Raw genomic sequence first — 23213 nt, forward strand, 5'->3', positions numbered from 1 at the left:
AGAATGTCAACCCACCAGGGTAACACAAAATTCTATGGGACACGATAATATAATAACCTCTCCTTAGAATTTTTAAATTAAAATGAAGGAAATTAAGTCAGACTATTGTCTGACTATCTTAAGACATGAATTGACTTTTGAAGATGCACACAAAAAAGAAAACCCGCCAACCTAATCAGCAATACATTTTCGTTTACTATGAGATTGAAGAATAACCGATATTTCTTAATGTACAACTACAGTTTCATATCACACTGCCAGAAAGAAAAACACGAGAGAGAAGAAGAAGAGAAAATATATAAGCCACTTTCTCCCAGGAGATGAGAAAAGAATTGAATTCTTCCTTATCGGTCATCTATTTTTCCACAGAATGCTATTACTCGCTGCCTGCCGTCGCTAGGCAACAGACCATATTAATAGGAGCCTTTTATTAGCCAGGCTTTACAGTGCAGTACTAAAATGAGGAAGTGAAAAAAAAACATGAATTTTGTACCATAAATGTACCTTTTAGGGTTGAGGTCACTCAATACAAAAACAAATAATACAATTAAAAATAAAATGTCCATAAATATAATAAAGTTGTTATCAGATATCACTTTGCTAATACAATACAAATCATAACACAAATCAAATCAATAGATTTTTTTTGACAACAACTAGCATATTTGATGTAGTGGTTCTAATACTAGAGTAGAGTGTAATTGTGCATAGTCATAATGGGAAAATTAATATTTCAGTCCTCCAAAAAGATTTATTGACAGCTTATAATAATCCTTATTGCAGCAATGGGTTTGGGGGCGGAAGGTATGATATTCTTTTAGGCACATGCATTGCAAGAAAAGCAGACACACTACCTCATAGAGATGTAAAATTGTATTCATGCCTATGCTCACTTTGCACAATGTTGACTATTTTTGTACAATGTTGATTATTTTTGCACAGAGCCATTACCACCCTTAAGACACACTGCACAAAAAACTGAAACTCTTGCAAACACACTACCTCATACAGATGTAAAATTGTATTCATGCCTGTGCTCACTTTGCACAATGTTGCCTATTGCACTAATACGATCCCAAAACTGTATGTAACATCCTTCATGCCCACATTTCTTGAGTAAATATTGTGTAAATTATAACCTTATCTTCTTTGTTCCTTTATCTTCTTTCTTTTCTGTTATCCTCACTGTTAAATGTGAAACTGGAATGCCACGCCCAATTTCGTTGTCACAATATGTTCAACCCATTTTGTAACAATGACAATAAAGGTATATTCTATTCTATATTCTATTCTATTAATATGAATTCAACAATATTTGCCACATTTCATTCAGTCGCGGACTGTGTTGGAATAAAATAATTGGCTGAGGGGTAGGACCAGGAGGAAATAAAACAATTTAATTTTTTTTGTATCTGCTGATAGTCTCGGATCTCATACATTGGCAATTCGTGAGGAAAAACGATAATGTAAACCAGGGATCACCAACCGTTTTAAAGCTGAGGACTAATTTTTGTTACTGATTTCCGCAAAAGGCTAAAATTTTGATGTACATTTAAAAAATAACAATGTATGCTATTACCATGTATCACTAAGTTTGAAAAGATTTGTCCTTATTGTCATTGAAATAAACGTTGTAAAACATAGTACGCAACGAAATTAGACATGGCACTCCAGGGTAAAACATATGATAAAGACTTTAAAGAGAAAAAAATCCATCAGGATAAATAGGCTAAATAAATAATTACAACGTAGTGCTTAGAAAACCGGCCTAAATTATAATAATAAAGAGATGAAAAAGAGTAGTGCAATGAAAATACAGTAAGAGCAATAACAATTTGAAAAAAAAACAAAGAAAACAAGTCATATAGTTTCAGTTTTGTGCGATAGCATATTTCTTTTCACATTTTCACAGTTGTAATTATCAAAAAAATTAGGTCGACCAACTAAACATGTCAGTTAGATATCAAATTTACAAGAGAAGCGCAATGACCCATTGCTAATGAGATATTTTCAGAATCTGTCAGCGGGCTACTCAAAGGTTGTGAGGGGGCTACACCATGTTGGAAACCCCTGATGTAGACCTATCTAATTCTTATTATTTGCATCTAATATACACAGGGTTGGGTAGGGTTACTTTAACTGGATTACTTTCAATTACTTTTGGATTACTCCAATACCAAATATGCTGATAAAAGACAAAAGAAACTAAATATGAATAAAATTATGACTCACAACATGTAGTAAGCTTTCTCTCCTGGCTTTGATCTCCGGCAAAACTAACATAAAATGCGACAGAAACAAAATGAAAATAAATCCAAACAGGTTGCCAACATCATCTTTGCCGTTCCATGTATTCCGTTACTCCCCAAGCCTGCACAAAATTTAGTTATTTTATTAATTGTTAGTAATTGAAAGTAATCCAGTTAAAGTAACCCTACCCAACCCTGAATATATATGTACATGTTATCTATATGTACATGATCTGTTTCATTCATTCTATATTTGTTTATGATGGATTAATCAAAATGGTTACCAAAGATGCAGAAATAAAGAAACATAATACACGATGTCCTTGTTTTTAAGAACTAAAACTTAATAATACATATTAATTTATAACCTTTTCAATGTCTTGACTATACTGTACTTTCTATTTAATTTCATTAGTAAAGAAAATAAAATAAAAATTTATATATAGCCCGGAGGAAACCCACAAAGGCACAAAGCTGGATTTGATCCCATGACCTCAGAACTGTTCGCAGACGCGGCAACCACTCAGCTGCCGTGCCAGCCCTACATACATACCCTCACACACACACACATATAAAATTCTTATATTTCATTTATGCATGTGGCCCGCGGACCTTAGTTTGCCCACCCCTGTGTTAGAGTTATTGTACAGTTTTAGTTATTCAAAATGAACATTCAAAATTGCGATATCAAATAAAGTTCCACTCTGCAGCCATGACTCAATGATGAGTACAGAGAGCACCACCATTTTTTTGCACATGCTCTCTAATCCCCGACTTTAAATGACTTCAAAGAATCGTTTTTTCCCCCTCCTCTCATTTGAAAGGAAGGCAAACTAAGACCAGAGAGAAGATTCATAAAATAGAAAGTCCATCAAGAAATATATTATACTTTGAAATTGGAAAAGTCACATGCAATTCCATCTTTTGTCATCAGCTTTCCTTGAATCCTCCATATTTCTTGTGTGCAGAAGCAGTGATAGTGAAGGGGGGAGGCATTAAAACGCACCTCTGCCCATTTTTTCCTCTCGAAAATACTGTAAATCAGGGACTACAGAGCGCACCTGAAGAAAACTCAATTCTGTCTTTGTACGAGTCGCACTGGATTTTAAGATGCAGGCTGATTCCCGACACTAACCTAGCACCAACCGTGTCAGGCGTTGGGCGTTGACGACTTTGGCTGCATAACACAAACTACACTGTGCCAGTGCACTCCTGAAGCAGCTCTAATGTAAGTTAGCACATATTTACTAATACAGTGGAAACTCGGTTTTCGAACGCCTCTCAGTTCGAACAAATCGGAGTCCGACCAAAAATTGCTTCCCTGTCCGGTGAAAAATACAGAGTTCGAACGCCGGTAATTCGTGAGTGCGTACGCTAGGGTGCGATGCTGAGCGGCGTACGGGTGTTTTAGCCCCTTATTCTGCCTCCGAAGAAAGTCAGTGCAAGCAGCAAAGTTGCTACAGGTGAAAAAGGAAAAGTAGTGCGTACAACTATTGCATTTAAGAAAAAAATAATAGCAAAATATGCAGGAGGTGTGCGAGTGTCGTATCTTGCTAGGGAATACAGCATGGCAAAATCTACGATCAGTATGATACTAAAGAATAAGGAGGCTGTGAAATCTAGTGATGTGGCTAAGGGAGTGAGTGCTATAAGCAAGCAACGGCTGTCCACCTGAGCCTTCTGCTGACCACTATAAAGGTAAGAAATCCTATTCATAATTCTTTTCTTTATCGTTCTTTTTTTATTTTTACGATTAGCCTGGGTTAGCTTTATGTGGGTGTTGGAACGGAGCCCAACTTTTAGGGTGTTGGAACGGAGCCCCCTTTCCAATAAACTGCTCACCACTTGTTGTGTATTTTTACACATTCATGTTAGCGTAATCTTTCGTACGGAAGATTACGATAACGCGGACGTACGATTAGCCTGAGTTAGCTTTATGTATACGTTAAACAATCAAGGTAAACATTCAGGGTGTTGGAACGGATTAAAACGATTTACAATATTTTTAATGGGAAAAATGATTTCGGTGATCGAACAAATCGGTTTTCGAACAGGGTTCTGGAACGGATTATGGTCGAGAACCGAGGTTCCACTGTATGCTGAAAGACAACGCAAATGAGAGCTGTGTTGTATAAATTGTGATCCCATTATTTCTAGACGACAGCGCCAGGGCATCCATACTGTGAAGAATAGTACCAGATTGCAACACAAAGTATTTGTGTTGTTGTCATTGGTACTTACTTAGCTAACGGACCAAAATGCATTCGCTTGTCATTGTTCCTCAAGGATTTAAGGAGACTTCAGTGACCTGACAATGATTCGGATGATACGGAAAGAGAACAGTAGTGTTTTTGATAGATAACTTACACTGCTGTTCAATTCGGATGTATAAATAGATGACTTGATTTGTGGGTGAAAAAGTTGAAAATTGTAAATATTCAATAAAGTACTGTTAAACCTCCCGTTTTGTATAATATGAATCCCTAGTTCTTCCTTCTTCTCACCAATGAAATTATGTCAAGTTTCCAAGTCACAGTTTGATTTCCTTCTTCTTCTGATCGTTTTTGTCTTAAATGTTGCATCATACGCTTTTCTTGTAGTATTTTCCATGTTGGTGAGGTTTAGCACAAGTGACTGATTAACAAAAACAGAAGTTGTGATCAATCGATCAATTTAATTGCACCTCTGTGAACCATTCATTCATTGTATTTGTCTACGGTTGCTGGGCAAAATGTTTTTCCCTTCACAAATTAAAAAAAAAAAAAAAAAAAGCCGCACTATGGATAAAGCCTCAATGTTTAAAATGTACCAAAAAGTAGCGGTGAGGTAGTCTGGAATTTACGGCAATTCACAGCAGCTTGTCTTCACATGGATGCGCAAATCTTATTCACACCAGCTGAGCAGCTGACACCTGCCAGGCGCACATCATCGCTCAACAGAAAAAACAAAGCTGTCTGAAGTGTAAAAAAATGCGACATCCGACATCGAACCGTTCATCACATTTAAATAATGACATATTTAACACAAGTTTAATTGAAAGAAGCATTTTATAATTAAAGCTGTTCAGAGGTAGCTCATTATTTGTATACAAACCTTTGCATTATAAACATTACTGTATCTTATATGAAATTAGCTTGTGAGTTAGCCGATATCCCAAACAAACAGCTGAAAAACTGTTATGGTAAAATCTTGTAAAAAGCTCAAATAAAACTTAAAAACTGAAAATAAAGCATTTTTAGACCTCTTTTAAGGACTTTCAAAGCCAATTGCTCCAGGTCCATAAAAGGAAGAAATCTGGTATGAGTCATGAATTTTGTAGAGACACTAATATATCTGTGATTTATATATGTGATTTTTAATCTAGGGTGTGCATTTATCAAGACATATGATTTTTAGATCCTGAGTAAATCATTAATATATTTATTTTTGAGACAAATCCCTCTTCATATAGGTGTTGCGTAAAATTAACAGTCAAATATAGCTTACATTTTCAGTTGCTGGAAGTTCATTTCCTTACAAATTCACAGATCCCTGAACTGCATGGGTCATCGGGGCACCAATGAGGACACGACTCTGGACAGCCTTCTTCACTGTTGACGGTCCCTTAGAAATTACCACTTAAAACGCTATCTTAATTTATCGCATGGCCCATAATAAACGTCTATAATTGACACAAAATCCTTGCCCTAATACACATTTTATTGTTCCCTGTTTAGGTGAAGCAGGTACCTGTCCTCATGGGCTAGACCCGTAGGGGGCGATGAAATATCAAAGGACATGCTATACAAACTGATGCCAGCATGCATCTAATCGTGAGGGAGGAAGAAATGCAATGACAAAACGAAGCCACCAGAAAGCAGTGTCGGTGTCATTTTTAAGCAGACTTGTTGAGGAACATGGCAAGAATTTCAAACATTTACAACCACTTCACCCAAAATCCAATAACTTTTCAATCCTCGAAAATACATTAAAATTCAAGCATTTTTAAGGATTTCCAGCACCTGTACAAACCCTGTGTTAAATGTCGTCAATGTCTTTCCTGTGTGAATATCCAGTCTCATTTCATAGTTTGAGGGCTCAGAAGCCGCCATTTGAAGATCCTCTTTGACGCTCCACTGCACTCAACAGGGCCTCTCTGGCCATGCCCCACTGTCATTGCTTCCCCAGATTCCAAAACACATTAGACATTTAATAGCCGTGCTCAAGTTGCACGGATCTTATCAAAGAGGCCGGGCAACGATGCTCATCTCTAAGGCCCTGTTGTCCATCTGTTTTTCCGAACTTAGGACAGCAAGAAAAGAGGTATACCCTTCAGATACTTGAATGTCTAAAGGTTGCCTAAAGCCTCACATTTGTGTGGCCGCTATCAATTTGAAGGAGAGTGTTTCTTTTTCTATTAAGTCTTATTGAAAAAGACACCTCCGAAATTTAAATGTCCTTGGGCCTCTTTTGCTCAATGGCGCGTGATACATTAGCTCTTGTCAGTGTGCCTCCTCCAGTGTGCCGTTTGAATGGTGAGCAGATGATGAACGTATGATCACGGCGGGGAACGTCCACGCATAGCCCGTGGCATATTAGCGTTTTCAAACTTGTTGGTAGATTGAGGGGTGTATCTTTTAGTAGACACTCAAAATAAGGAGAGAAAACATCAATGAATTTTGAACACGCAATGAGAACAAGAGAAGACAAAAAAAACTCTCACAATGCCAATACCAATTCCAAATCTGTTCTAGAAGCCCCCCTGAGTCCTTAAATCTGATTCAATCTCCTAGCTTACAAAAAGCCAATCCACCCTTAAGGTTGTGGTAATCAAAGAGCAGCAATAGTATTGGCAATGATGTAAACAGTGAGGTATAATAGTCAAAATAACAAACAAAAAAATCTTATACAATCTCTTTTACAGATGTCCAATATGAAAACACATAAATTGATAGATTTAGCACCTGAGTTACCTAAATATAGACAGTAAATAAAATAAATATATAAATTACATTTTGATATTTTGTCCCAAATAATAAATAAAAATAAAAACGAATTCAAACTAGAAGTACCACAGCCAAGCCATTTAGCTTTCCTAGATAGAATGCCCGAAGGACAGCCAACTGGCTAGATTAGTTTCACCATTGATCTGCAAATGAGGCAAACTCTGGAGAGTACAACACAACTCAGTAATAACCCTTTGCATGCTAATGTGAAGAAAAGAATGATTGGTGGGGGCAAAACTGGCTCATATTTTTGTAGCAGTACTTTAGTAGTATTTTTGTGGTAGTTTCTGTCTCTGTTAGCCCTGCAACTGGCTGGCAACCAGATCAGGGTGTCACCTGTCCACTGCCCATAGATGGAATGGGCTCCAGCACCCATGTGACCCTACTGAGGATAATCTATCTATCTATCTACCATGGTCATATCCCTCACGAGGGTGTATAGCAAGATCAAAAACTCGCACACCTTCTTCATATTTTGCTATTATTTCTTTCTTAAATGAAATAGTTGTACGCACTACTCTTCTTTTTTCACCTGTAGCAAATTTGCTGCTTGCACCCACCTTCTTCGGAGGCATAATTAGGGGCTAAAACACTTCGTACACCTATATTAAAAGCAAAAGCAAAACAAAACACGTCCGCACGTGAAAACAGTTCTTCACGAGGGGTGGGGGCAATCTACACTAGCGTACTGGCGTTCGAACTCCGATTATGTGACCTAACAGCGAAGCAAGAATTTCTCGAAATTTTGGGTCGAGAACCGATTTGTTCGAACTGAGAGGCGTTCGAAAACCGAGGTTCCAATGTATTTAAAAAAATGCATGCTAGAAAGTCACAAACCCGTGTTTTTATAATGCTTTATGGAGAAAAGCATATCTGTCATCATCATGGCAACCGGGTGTCAAAAAAGCTCATTGTTTTATTACTGCTAGCACATTGTTGTTGTTTTTGCGCTCTGTTTAGCAAAGAGACATCAACGTTCTCTCCTTATTTTACATCATTTACTCCTAATATGTGCCATTTGGGTGTAAACCCATCCGCCGAAAAACTCAATTTAAACTCAGTTTCTTCAAAACATGCGCCGTCTCCCGTGCGTCTAATAGCTCTGAATATGTTTACCTATCAATGCAAAAGGTTCGCACTCATTTCTCCGCATAATTAGCCCATTTACTTTATGCTTTTTATGCCAGCACCTGCGACAAAACGCTCTCGACGCGCCATACCGAGCTTGATGTTATTTCGCTCGAGTGAATTACCTCAAAAATACACAATGATGAAATCCACATATGCTCATTTAGAATAAGAGTCACTTCTTTGCAACCCCCCTCCACTCTCTCTATCCAAGTCTATTGCACTCATCTTTTCATTGCCCAGCTCACGTATTGAATCTGCCTGATGAAAACAGATCTCACTGCAGCACCACAATAGAATGGCTGATGCAGGAAAGATGAACCCTAATGGATTTTTTTTTCAACGAGCTCAAGATTGAATATAAGCCCCTGACCTCCAGATGTAGTAGATCCATTTCAACAGCAGAGATATTGTTTATGGTGCACAAAGACACACACACAAACACACGGTGCAGCGTCCACCCCCACAAAAATGAAACTATCTCATCTCGGAGAGAACAAAATTAAGAATTAACCCTCTTTACTGTCCGTGAAGCTATTCGTATCGACGGCTTCTTGTGTTTGAACTTGGCGCTTTGCTTAATTACTCCGTTCGACAGAGTGTGTCAAGGTGAGACGGAGATTTAATAGAAATTCCTTCTGCGCACAAATGAACCTTGCTCCGCTACGCTTTGGTAGCTTTGCGAGGCAGCAGGCTATTTGATTTAGACCTTTTGGATTTTCAGTTGTGAAGCTTGAAAGAGCAGAGGGAAGAAAAGGGGAAAAATGTGCGCGCTGAAGGAATATCCAAAAGCTATTTAAAATATCTGAACTGCCATCAGCTTTGCTTTCCCTTGATTTTAAATAAGCTGTCTGTAAAAAAAGCTGTAAACACTCACCTGAAATCTCAATTAAAAACATAAACAGTAAACATTATGCAATTGAAACTGCAGCTATACCAAATATGGCATCCATATTCTTGTGATTAAATCTAAGATTTTGGCAACAAACATATATTAAAAACTACTATTTGGTTGCAAGCAGACCAATGAATATGTTCATTTTTTAAGGGCACCTAGTAACAAGATCAAACTACGATGACTGAAATGGTTGATTTCAAAAGCAAGCAGATCAAAGCGTCAGCCTTTCCAGCAGCTCCCTGTTATCTCGCACTTTTTGTGATTTATTGTTTTTATTGTCTGCTTCTATCTTCGGTGTTTTTCGTCCCGTTTGACAACTACACTTTGGATTTCTTTCTATCCTACGGGCATGGGTTTTAACGCACATAGATGCGTTTATTCGAGGAATCAACTCCTTGCCCTGAAGAATTCTCGTGCTGGCGTGACGAGGGGGCCCTATCGTAGATGGAGAGCCGGAGCTAGCTAAGCGGCTTGCGGCGTTATAAGTCTTCAAAACCGTCCGTAATCATGGTAAATGTGAAGTCTCTACCAAATAAGACCGACGAACTGGCTGTGCTGGTGAAAAACATCAAAGCGCACAGGGAGTGCAGTTTGCTGTGTTTTACAGAAACGTGGCTCACGTCTAGCATCCCGGATGCTAACGCTAACGTGGAGCCACCCGGAGCTACCCGGACCGGAGCTGCTATCCGGAGCTACCCGGCTTGAGTGCTGTTAGACAGAGACACGAAAGCCTGCGGGAAGCGTAAAGGAGATGGACTCGCTAACACGAGGTGGTGTATCCCTGGGCACAAAGATTTCCATCTGCTGCAGGGACGTCGAACTTTTGGACTAGCGTGTGACGTCATCCACTCCGCTAAACTGCAACAAGCACCCCGAGGGCATCATGTTAATCTGTTAATAAACAACAAGGGAGACTGCTGGAAGCGTGAATTTCCCTGCGGGGATGAATAAGGTATCCATCCATCTATCTATCTATCAATTCTTATGTCTTTTCAATGATCCTTTAATGAAACTTTCATGTGTGCCTACTTTGGTCTGGTAGGTCCACCAAAATGTGTCATCATAAAACTGGTTTAAGAAGCATGCATTCTTGGAGTTTAAGTCTAAAAACCCAAACATTTAGTTTGTGATTAGCTGGCAACCAGTCCATGGGCTACCATTTTCACATATGTTTCTAAAATAACAACTTTCTATGTTGTACTAGGTTGTTATTATTAGAAGTCAACTACTAAAACATGTCAGTTGGAAATCAGATTTACTAGAAAATTGAAATGACCCATCACTGGTGAGCTATTTTCTGAGATACTCAGGTGTTCTGAGAGGGCTACCTGGTGCCTGCGGGTAGCACGTTGGAGACCCCTGACATTTGGTATTGCCCATTTGTCAATAGGTTAAAATTAGTTAACAGCCACATCAAATGAAGCTACAGAAGAAGGTGCTGTTGGGGACATAAAGTCATTGCATTTCAAAAAATTAGAAATAAAATCTTGCCCCGTTGGTAGATAACTTCACAGTTTAAGTATTACTTTTCTTTTTCTTTTACTATATTTGATGTTGTTTTTCAGCAAAACAAAATCATTAAGAACATCCATATATAATTTTGATAATTCAAAGTGCAGCAGTCTACTGGGAAACACATTCATCTGTTCTGAGGTGGGAATCTCCATAGAGTGGGCATAAAAACCTATGGTATCTAGCTCTAAACCACCAGTACCCCAGATAAAAACCATTGAAATAAGAAAATAGTATATAGTAAGTACTATACGTATATGTGGGGCCAGGAATTCACTGGGGAGCCAAGGGGGCGCCAGCCTGCAAGTTTGGGAACCATTGATCTAAATAAAAACAAATTTTAGAACTTCCACTTGCAAGAATTGTAATGCCCTTAGCGGACTTTGTTGTTGGAATCGCTTCCTTATTTTTTGACAATTGTCGTAATTGTTGATCGGTTAGGGTCATATTTCTAATCGAGGGTAACGGCGTCTGTATCTTCATCGTAATTCATGATAATCACAACCTTTGTTTCGATGTTTATCAAGGTGTTGCTTCATCCTTTGGCATCACTGCAAGCATTGAGGCCCATAACAAATAAATGTAGTATAAAAAAATACAGTTTGTTATCACCGAAGCGCAGTCTTTACAAAGCACGCAAGATTCGGAACTAATTGAGGCCACAGAAAAATGGGAGGTAGTTCAGCCAATAGCATGTTGGCATTTTCATGATGCCCTGAAACAAATCATTAGCAGACTATCATTTTATATGACTTCGACCAATAGAAGACATGCATCTTAGAGAAATTACTCTTAATGTGTACGAATATAGGAAGGTTAGAAGTTTTGGGCACACAAAATTATTTGTTGATGGTGTCTATTGTCTAGTAGTGAGAATAATATCGTAACTAAGGCCCGAAAAAACCTCTCATTGCACACAGTAAAGTGAAAACGTCGTAAGGCAGGGAATTTGTATCCAACAGTCTACTGTAGGGCAGCACGCAGTGGTTAGCACGTGTGCAGCACAGTTCTGAGGTCGTGGGTTAAAATCCAGCGACCAGCCTTCCTGAGTGGAGTTTGCATGTTCTCCCTGTGCTTGCGTGGGTTTCTTCCGGGCACTCCGGTTTCCTCCCACATTCCAAAAACATGCATTATCAGGTTAATCCGCCGGTCCAAATGTCCCTAGGTGTGAATGCGAGCAAATTGTCTGTCCTTGTGTGCCCTGCGACAAGCTGGTAACCAGTTCAGGGTGTCCCCTGCCCACTGTCCGAAGATAGCTGGGATGGGCTCCAGCACCCCCGCGACTGTACTGAGGATAAGCGGTGCAGATAATGGATGGGTGGATGGGTGGATGGGTCTACTGTACTGGTATCATTTTTTCTCTTTTTTTAGATATACAGTAGTAACAGCTGTGCAATTATTTTTTTTCCCTATTTACTAGCGAAACAAGTTAAGTAAAACAAAATTCAAACAGACATAAATAAAAACACACATACATCTATAAATACAGACAGACTTTTACAACAGAATAAGGTTAAACATATATAATGAAACAGGCATTATAGCCTGCCCGAATGTATTAAAAATGAGATTTTATTGAAAAATGTATGATCTTGAAAAAACATAATTTTAAATCCAACAATGTCCATTTAAGTCTCTGCTTTAGATCCTGAGTCAGACTCAACTATGAACAATTTCCGACTTGAATTGCTATCTGCACAATTTAATGATCATTATTTCCGCAACATTCCTTATGTCCCTCTACCAAAACTAGAGGCACAAGGGGATTTTGGGGTGAGGGGAGACCAACTGAGTCAACATTAGTCGCCTGTTTGATAGCAAATCAACAAAGTTTAACAGTTTGATAACATGTGGAAATGTCCAAAATTGTGGCACTCTAATGCCTGCTTGGAATTTTTTTTCTCATTCTTACGCATCTATTCGCCATGCATACCCAATTTCACATGGCTTGGAAAACTGCGAAAGGTATGTAGAGTAGGTTTAAGGAAAAGAAATCCTGCGGTTGCAGCAAAGCCAATTTTTGAGTTTATTCCTCCTAATAAATACAATCTTAACCTTCTTCATGAATTGAAGCTTACGTGCATATTCCTGCTTGTCGTGTTTGAAGATGTTAAAAAAGATCGAGCAATGTTTCTGTGGTAAAGGTCACGGCCAAAATATGAATCGTGTGGGAAGATTAATGACATGAATCCAATTCCGGGTGAGTTAAAGGCTGCTGCTTTGGAAAATATAGTGATATTTCCTGGTATATCAAGCCACGTGCTGATGGACCCTATACTGCAAATGATAACTGGTCTAATACATTCTGCTTCGCAGTGTATATACTGTTCAAATATTGTGTAATACAATATAATATAATAATAATCATAAAAATAATAATAATATAATGGAAGCTAGAGCTCTTGTTGGTGATAGAAAGGCGTGGAGAGGTGTTGTGAAAGGATAGTGGGATTTGGACGCTTCTTAAGGATGGGCTGGGCACCCGTATGATGCGGCAGGGGTAAACCAGTGAAAGCTGTCGGGCCCTGCTGTTGAACAAAAGATTGTGTTGTGCCACCCTGACCCGAGTGACATGGCCGCTTTCTGGTGTCCCGTTTCATCTGGAGGGACGAAAGCATGACCAACTTAGGTGCTGAGGTGCCTAACTTGTTTGGGTGTTTGTGCAATTGGGTTGGCCATGGTCCAAACATTTTTGTATGTGTTTTTTTGCTATTTTTTTCCCCCATTTATTTTCTCTGTTATTGTATGTGTTTGTCTTGCTGTCAGTCACCCCTCTTGAGGGATATGACCAAGGTAGATAGATAGATAGACTTCAGATTAACTGGTTGCTAACTCTGAACAATATGATGGTTATATTATAAGACGCACGGAAAAAAAACGATAATGAATTAAGTTTCGTATCATTTTGTTTTCTGCTGCTTTCTGTGGCTTAAATGTTAACAGGTAGATCAAGTAGCTTATTGGGCCCTTTGCATATTATGTGAATGAAAATAAACTATTCTCCGTGTCTCTAAAGCAGGGCTGGGCAATAGTTTGAAAAAAAAAAAAATTGCTAATTGATGTACCGTAAATTCCGGACTATAAGCCGCTACTTTTTTCCCTAACTTTCAACCCTGCGGCTTATTCAGTGATGCGGCCAATTTATGTAATTTTTCTAACGACCGCTAGCGGCGCTCGAGTGTTGCTACCATTAACTGCCTTGTCAAAGCTATATTATTATTATTTATTAAGCTTTGAAAACGCTCTCGGTGTATAGTCTTTCTTTGTAAATATGTGTAAACCATGTATAATATGTATTTGCAACTGTATATTTTTGTAATGTATTTATTTGTATTTATTTTAGACACTTATTCTGAAAGGTTTTGCACAGATGAACGAAAAATTAGGGAACAAACGCGAGGTGCCGAGTTTAAGTGGGGGCTGCTAAAGGTGAGGGACAGACAAAGAAAGAAGAGGGGGTAAAAAGTTGGTTAAAGAAAAAGGAGTTGCGTGAGTAAATGTGTTCATCTGATATATTTTTCCCACCCTTACCTTTGGAAATATACACTTTTTTCCTTGGATTACTTTCAACGGGACCCGGACTCTGCAGGTCTGCATCAAACCTTAAGTACCGGTATCATTTTCCGTTCATTTTGCCGGCTGTGATTTTTGGACTGTGGACTTTAATGAAGGACATTTAGTTTCAATCGCGGGACTTGAAGTCAGGTTTGGGTTAATTTTGTGTTTGTGTTACATGTTTAAATGTGGGCGCATGCGGCTTATATACAGGTGCAGCTTGTGTATGTACAAAATTGGTTTTCCTCTTAAAATGTGGGGGGTGCGGCTTATAATCCGGTGCGCTCTATAGTCCAGAATTTACGGTAGTTAATATTTTGTTTATGCCGATTCATAAAGGGACAATTTCATTCAATTCATATCGACGGCTTCTTGTGTTTGAACTTGGCGCTTTGCTTAATTACTCCGTTCGACAGAATGTATCAAAGTGAGACGGAGATTTAATAGAAATTCCTTCTGCGCACAAATGAACCTTACTCCGCTACGCTTTGGTAGCTTTGCGAGGCAGCAGGCTATTTGATTTAGATCTTTTGGATTATTGTGTGTTTTGTAGTAAATATTTTACACGGTTGTATTCTATGGATTGTCATTGATGGGACGAAGCCATTTTCGCGGAGATTCAAAGAAGTTGAAGACGGCCGAGGAGACGTATTGATGAATTACCTCGGCTTTACAGCTTTCGGGTCGCTTGTTTCAGACTCATCGTGATGTTTCTCTGATGAGTACATTTTGAAATTCCGAGAGTTTAAGCGTACCAATGATATTTGGTATGAAGTATTTGAGTAACTGGGGACATTGTACAGACACCTATTTGTTTATCAAAAGTCCGGCCGCTCACCGGCGGGCCGTCGGAACAATAAGGGGTTAAGGTACCATATATTATTAACTCTTTCTGTGTACCATCTTTCTTTGTAAATATCACATGTTTCAATGTGGTTACATGCTGCATATGTATGTACGACATGTTTTTTCCTTCAAAATACTACTGGGCGAAGCTTATAATCAGAGGCGTGTTCAGGAGAGTGATCAGACATGTAGTCTCTTGATAATCGCTTGCCGCGCACTGCTGAACGTTTTGTAATCGCTCACTGTGATTGCCTTACTGATCCAAAATGGCCGACGACAGTACAATGGATTTCGTTCTACAGCTTGCTTTGAGCGAGTTGGCTGATATGAGCGACAGTTCGCATATTGACACAGTTAAGGTTATCCTAAACGCAGTGGAAGGGTCATACCTGTCTTGCATTGTTCACAAACATTACCAGGCAATGTAAGACGATATATTACATCGCCAACAGCACTCGTCAGGGTGAGATCCTCCATCTTCTGCACTGTCGACGCCATGTTGGAAATCAAAGTAAGCGGTCTTTCTCCCGTGATTACTCGGGCACGCGAGCGCTCAATAATCACTGGCCGTTCAGAAGCTAGCGATAGCTCGCGATAGCAATCACTCACTCTCCTGAACACGCCTCAGGTGCGCTCTCTAGTCCCAATTTTACGGTACTTTTTAACATATATGTTAGCATCATATTAAATGATTGATGATTCCCTTATACTGTACAAGAATTTTGAAACTTCACTGTTAGATTTGATACTTATAATAAAAAAGAGTTAAAGCTTCTTTAAACTTCTGCAAAGACACCCAGATGCTATTTTTCAATTTTGTATTTTCAATGCAGGGGAGTGCAATCTTATTGCCTTAACCACCTTGGCATGCAGGTACGTATTTCAGGGTTGGGTAGGGTTACTTTAACTGGATTACTTTCAATTACTTTTGGATTACTCCAATAGCAAATATGCTAATAAAAGACAAAATAAACTAAATATGAATAAAATTACTAAATTTTGTGCAGGCTTCGGGAGTAACGGAATTCATGGAACGGCAAAAATGATGTTGGCAAGCTATTTGGATTCATTTTCATTTTGTTTCTGTCGCATTTTATGTTAGTTTTGCTGGAGATCAAAGAGATCAAAGCCAGGAGAGAAAGCTTACCACGTGTTGTGAGTCATAATTTTATTCATATTTAGTTTATTTTGTTTTTTATTAGCATATTTGGTATTAGAGTTATCCAAAAGTAATTGAAAGTAATCCAGTTAAAGTAACCCTCCCCAACCCTGCGTATTATGTACATTTTCATGTTAAGAGGATTAATAAGTACGCACTTAAGGCCTCAACTTTCACCCCTGGGATGTGAAAACATGTAGATGCTCAAAATGGCATTGTGCCGTGATTTATATGTTATTGCATTTGGGAGCCGACCACATACTATACACAAAACATGCTATGTGCATTACTTGGACGTATAGACATCCATTATAGTTCATAATCTTTGATATATCATGGACCCGGTGTATGGTTAGGTCTGATGCCACTGAACATTTTGAGGGGTTGGTGTAAAATATTCAGAATTGGCAGAGTTATCACACTTCCAAATATGTAATGTATATTATAATGCACACTAACATGCATTGCGTCACAAAAAAACAAACAAAAAACAGAAAAAGCGGATGCCACAAGTGAAAGACAGCGAGTGAGTCTGTAAATTATTTTTTGAGTCAAAAAACAGGGATATTTTTTTTTTTCAAATGTTCTCTGGTTGATAAATGGCAGTCAGCAAATAGGAGTGGCGCTTATCTTTGCTGACATGCGGTGCACATATTTAAAAGTCTTTGATTGCCGTGATTGAGGCTGTTTGGCCATTTCTAATGTCCACACCCGTCATTGGGTGTGAACGGCTCAAGTTATATCCCACAGTAGTGTGTTTGGAACTTGTACTCACCGTTTGCATCTGACTGGAGACCAGCTGCCCGTCTTGCGCAAGCATGTTGGACATCATGAGAGTGGGCAGCTCCGGGTACGAATAAGGGTTGATGAGGCCGTTGTGCGACAACGAGTGGCAGAGGTAGCCGGCAGAGTCGTGCTCCATCAGGTGGAGGAGAGGCGGCTCAGGGTGGTTGGGCGGAGTAATGGGTGGGATCTCGTAGTCTTCATCACCACCTCCGTTTGTTCCGCCAGTGCTACTGCCACCACTACCGCCACCAGATCCACCATTTCCTGCTCCTCCACCACTGCTGCTGTTACCGCCGCCAGTCTGAGATGGGTAATTCTGAGGAAAACAGTGAAGATATGTTGGAATAGTAGAAAAATCTTGGGGGGGTGAGACATTGTTTCGAAACTGAGTACACTCACTAGGGTTACAGGGAAGCTGGACAATCAGTGGGCACATGGCCACTCTGCACTGATTGCCAGCCAATCACACTGACATACAACCATTCACACACCCATTCATACCTACTTGAGACAATTTAAAACATTGAAACTATTTACTGTACCTTTAAATTGTCACTTATTTGACATACATATGGACATTATTTTTGTATTTTGCAATGATTTACCTTTCTGACTCAATTGTTGTTGTCACGGTTTTACACTTTTCCTTAGCACTAACTTTTGCGGGACACATTATCAGAAAAAAATAAAATAATATAAAATGCAAAATAACTATCAAACATGTTTTCAGAATTCTATCCCATAGTTCAAATTATGTGAGCATATACACCAGGCATACCAAGCATACTGATGCTTTAATCAGGCCCGCAATAAGTTTCTGAGTATGTTAAAATGAAAAGCCAGTCTCTATCAAAAGTTATATATTCTAAATAAATGCAAACCAAATGCTCTCTCCGGCCGCTAGAGGGCAGTGTTAAGTTTGCATAGCTTGGCGAGTTGGTGCAGCTGTAAAACTGCATTCATTCAATTGTCAAAATAAACAAGTTGAAGCATTCAAAGCCTTCATGAAAATCTTTTCCCCATTATTTTTAATAGATGTGGTTAAAAAGATCCCTTGTCATTTGTGACTGTAATAATTACGGTGGGTTACTAATGCAGGATAAATGCATAATACTGAAAGACAAAGCTGAACATTTGAAGTTAATATTCTTTTACTGATTCGGCCCAACTCAAAACTGAAAGCAGAGCCAAACTGAAATTGACATCACTGATAATTCGCAATTACTTTTTACTGTAAGAAGAATGGTTAGTAACCTAAACAAGAAAAATAATGAACAAAATGAACAAAATTATATGCTCTCAACAATGGAATAAAAAAAAAATACAATGGAATAATAATTGCATCGACAACAGTAATCAAACAAGGTTAATTCAGCCTTGAGTAGGAAACAATTCTTACTTATTTAATTAAGTATATAAAAAAGGTGGAGCAAACTAGGACAAAAAAGTTTGAGGGCAAAGATTTTCTTCCGTATTCAGAAAACCGGCACACGACCATGTTATTATTTCCGATGGCCTTTTTCTAACCAGATCCAAGCAATCCAATTAGGGAATCCGAGGTTCGAGAGCGTTCTCCATTCGGACCCCGGTGCTGTGGAATGCTCTTCCCCCTGAGATTCGATCTGCGACCTCAGTGAAACTGTTTAACTCTAGGCTTAAAACACACTTATGTTTGATAGCTTATGAGTGACCTTTATTTCATGTAGACAATGTCTGTGTATTGTTTATTAATGCTACATCCATTGCAGTCTGGTTATCCTGGAAAGAGGATTACCTCACGTGCGGTCCCTTCTCAAGGTTTCTTCATTTTCCTCATGTTGAGGTTTTTGAGTTTTTCCTTGCCCTCATGTAGGTTTTAGATCAGGGTATGGTGTAATAATAGTCTGCAATAATATGTGGTCTGTGCAGCCCTTTGAGACTCTTTGTGATTAAGGGGTAGACAAATAAACATGATTTGACTATAACTGATTTCCCAAATGACCCAAAATGAAAAAAATATGACGAGGGCTGTTGCATTTCCCAAACATGACGGCGAATCTGACCCACCAAACACATACAGTATAGTACTCATGCCCTGTTTCTGTGTAGACCATTTGGGTCATGAATTGTGTTCAACTGCAAGTCCTGTAAAAGATTTCTGTTCTATAACCGTCAACGGCAGTGAATTAATTAACATTTTGGGTTGTCTGAAGTAACTGTTTTCTGAACAGATCTGGAAAAAAGAATGGTAAAGCCACTCTTCAACTACTTCAAGATAATTGCAAAGGATAATCTTTTAAAGACATCTGCAAATCAAACGTTTGCGGACTTTGATTGAAATTCGCTCTAACTCTCAGATTTCAGATACGTAAGCAAATTGTTCTTTCCATACAAGTCAGTCTGACTTGATACACCTCCCCTGAGGTGCACTTTGAAAAACACTTTTACTCATTTTACTTCAATTCAGATTTTGTTTTGTGTCATTCATCGTTTGAATGCAAACACATCATGTCTAATCAGCTCCACAAAGAGACAAAAAAGAAAAAAAAAATAGCCAGGAGAGTCAACAGGGAGCGAAAAAGCAATCTCCAGCTGAAGCGACTCTCATTGTAATGACTGTGTCAAATTAATCATCACAAATAATATTCCGGTGTCAGCCGTTCAAGGGTTTTTTAATAGAATTTTTATGATTCACGTCATGCAGCATACATCAAACAGTCAGTCCGGCAACATTTCTCAAATCAATTCAATATCATCTTTGTGTAGGCTGTCATGCTTGGCGGTGGAGTGGTCATTTATCTCTGCAGCAGATACTTTTAGGAGAAGAACAAAAAAAAAGAGAAGAGGGGTGACAACGAGAAAAAAGAATGCAACTGGTCATTTTTCTTCTTCGAGGTGATCGCATTGTTCAACCGTTCCTCTGACTAATACTTGCAAAAATAATCTTAAATTAAAGCATTCTAAAAAAAAAAAAACCCCAACAAGATGAAAATCAAACTAAAAACAGCAGTAAAAAAATCTCAGAAAAGATAAACATGCTACAGTATTTCATATATTATATGAAATTTTAGGAAATATTTAAATACTCTAAAAAATATCTACGACATCAACTAGGTAAATACATGCAAATAATTAAGTAAAATGATAAACACATTTATAATGTAGGAAAAGGCACATATTTTAATAATAATAATAATTATAAATGTTACTGATACTACTTTGTGGGTTTTGATTCCGTGGGAATTTTTGGAAGCGCAACCGCCTGTGCAAAACAAAGGTTTACTGTAAAAGTATTAGGTCAGTATTTAACTAAAATGAACTTAAACATTTGTAAATATCAACCAATCAATATGAAAAATGAAACACATCTTCATTATTGTCGTTCCTTCCCCTTAATGTGTATAAAATAAGCTGATCACCTCCTGCCTCTCCAAAAGTCAACATGAGATTTCGGCATGCGTTCTTTGAAGACAAATGTGTTTTTTTTCTCTCGCGAAAACCTTTAGGGAGTACTTGTGTTATTGTTTGGTCTAATGGATGAGAAAAGCAACATTTCCTGAGATTCAATTTCCCTCATAATTGTTGGAAGGAAATGGGATGGTGGGCTGTAAACATGTAAGCCATTGTGCGCGTCCTTCGCCATTGTGCTGCGACGGGTGCCATCTTTCAGTGATCATCCAGAGCCTTCATCATCTTTTTTTGTTTGCAGTTTGTCCGCAGAAGCGGCAATAGTTTCCTGCTTTGGAATAGTACGACCGCAATGTCTCATGCATTGCCCTTGATGATAAAATGTAAATACCCCCAAGGACGTCCCCAGGTGATTGGGGCAGTATAAATCATTCATAAACCTCCATTGAGGATGTATGTTTTTTTGTTTTTGTTTATTGTGGGGGGCATTCAAAGGTGCTGTCATATTCGCAATTTCAATAAAAAATGAATAAGCAATCATCACTGCACTGTTCAGTTATGAACAATATAGATTATTCCGTGACTGTGGCCGAATGTGACATTTTAATGAAGCTCGGTGTCCCTGCAAAGAAACAGTTGCATTGCAGCTCACCTTCCCTTCGGAGGGAAACAGATGAAGAGACAGTTGGCGTGGGACTGAGAGAGGGAATCTCATCGATTGGGGAGTGCTCCAGCTTGTCTTTTTATTTTGGCACAAGACGTCTAATCCTCCCTCTGTAGCTTTGCCTGCGCAGTCAAGGCCTTCTGGAGATGCTATTGACTGCGGCTAATAGCACATTAGCTGCACTTTTTTCTCGTTAGATTATTGTTGGGATGTTTGCAAGTACCGGCATTCCAGGGAAAAACATGCTTACGCCGTGTATTCATTAGATTTATGTCATCAACTCGTGAAGAGTTGGAACTAGAAATATAGATTAAAAAGAAAAAAATTGACTGCATAATGTTGATCATTGATATGAATAAACAGACGGACTTTTTATCCAAACGTATAAAATAGACTAGAATAGAATAGAATATACCTTTATTGTCATTGTTACAAAATGGGTAAACATATTGTGACAACGAAATTGGGCATGACACTCCAGTTTCACACATTCACAGTGAGGTAAAAAACCCAAGAAGATAAAGGAACAGAGAAGATAAGGTTATAAAGCAAGGAAGATAAGGTTATAGTTATAATTTACACAAAATTTACCCAAGAAATGTCGGCATATAGGATGTTACATACAGTTTGGTATTGTAGGGTTTGAGCAATATGCATCTGGTGCAAAAATAGTCATCATAGTGCAAAAAATGGTCAACATATGCATTTGGTGCAAAAATAGTCATCATAGTGCAAAAAAAGATAGTCAAATATAATTTCACATGTTTCTGGAAAAAGTAAAAATTTTTAGTTAAAACTTCTTTTTCACTTCCAGAATACTGTGACGTACACTGGTCAACAAAGAGTAAAAGAGAGAAAGAGATGGATGATAGATGGATGGATAGATAAAGCAAGAAAGAGAAAGAAAGAGTCCAAACCATAGATCGATGGAGAGCAAAAGAGACATAGAGATAAATAAATAGATATCTTATTCAAACATATCATAATATAGTTTTATATATTGCGCTAAAAAGTAAAAACATTTATTTTATAAAGTTGTTTAACTCTTAGAACATAGTGATGTACACTAGCCAATGGGGAGAGAGAGAAACAAAAAAAAAGGGGATATATAGATGGATAGTCAGATAGATGGATGGCAAACGGATTGATAGATCGATAAACCAATAGAGATAGATTGGTAGAGAGATAGATCGATGGATGGAAAAATGATTGATGGATCAATAGATATAAATAGATTGCTAGAGATAGATTGATACAGAAATTGATAAAGTACCGTATTTTTCGCACTACAAGGCGCACCTAAAAGCCTTTATTTTTTTCAAAAGCTGACCATGCGCCTTATAATACAGTGCGCCTTATATATGGATCACCATTAAGTCGCAAAGTCTTCCAACTAACTTGCAGCCGCCGACTAGATTTTCCCTGGAACGCCAAGTAGTACGCGGTGTATGCTGGGATTTATTTACCGGCGTTTCATTGGCTAACCAATGTGTCAATCATCATTTGAATTGATCACTATTGGCTAAAGTTATTCGGAGGTCAAGGGGCGGATCCTTTTTATCATTTACAGGCTGGCATTGGCGTAAACGCCAAAACAAAGCCTGCATTTGGCCGAAAAAGATGAATGTGTATAGCACGTGATTGACGGCATAGAGAAAGCATTTTTTACTATTCTGTATTTGTAAATATTTTATTCTCCTGGATTTACTACACTCACGGATATAAGAGGACATTGGCTGCACATTATTTTGAACCCAACGACTTCGGTGAGCTACTCTGGGTTTTATATTATCCCTGTATCTTGTTTCAGACTGAACCCGATGTTTCTGTGATAAGCGGTGCAGATAATGGATGGAATGGAGTGTCTATTTTTAAAATAAACTCAATTCCAAGTGTTTATTGTCATATGCACAGTAAAGTTGCGAGCGAAAAAGAAAATAGAAACTAAGGAATGGTTGGCATTTCTTGAATCCCAAGTCTTTAACCTTCCGAATGATGGAACGATGCATTTGAGTGACATCGTACGGACACCGCATCCGCACGT

The 23213-nt window shown here is 38.4% G+C and overlaps 1 protein-coding gene across 2 annotated transcripts in view; it reads right to left on the bottom strand.

The window, feature by feature from the left end:
- Window positions 1–23213, bottom strand: part of tox2 (TOX high mobility group box family member 2) — a 205622-nt gene that overhangs the window by 64429 nt on the left and 117980 nt on the right. For both annotated transcript variants that reach the window (XM_088338842.1, XM_088338843.1), the window contains exon 4: window positions 17108–17434. In XM_088338842.1, coding sequence (XP_088194968.1) covers window positions 17108–17434 — 327 coding nt within the window. The remainder of the gene's footprint in view (window positions 1–17107; window positions 17435–23213) is intronic.

The sequence above is a fragment of the Urocampus carinirostris genome, chromosome 6 (genome assembly GCF_059441175.1).
Source record: "Urocampus carinirostris isolate Australia breed hairy pipefish chromosome 6, RoL_Ucar_1.0, whole genome shotgun sequence".
Classification (NCBI taxonomy): Eukaryota; Metazoa; Chordata; class Actinopteri; order Syngnathiformes; family Syngnathidae; genus Urocampus; species Urocampus carinirostris.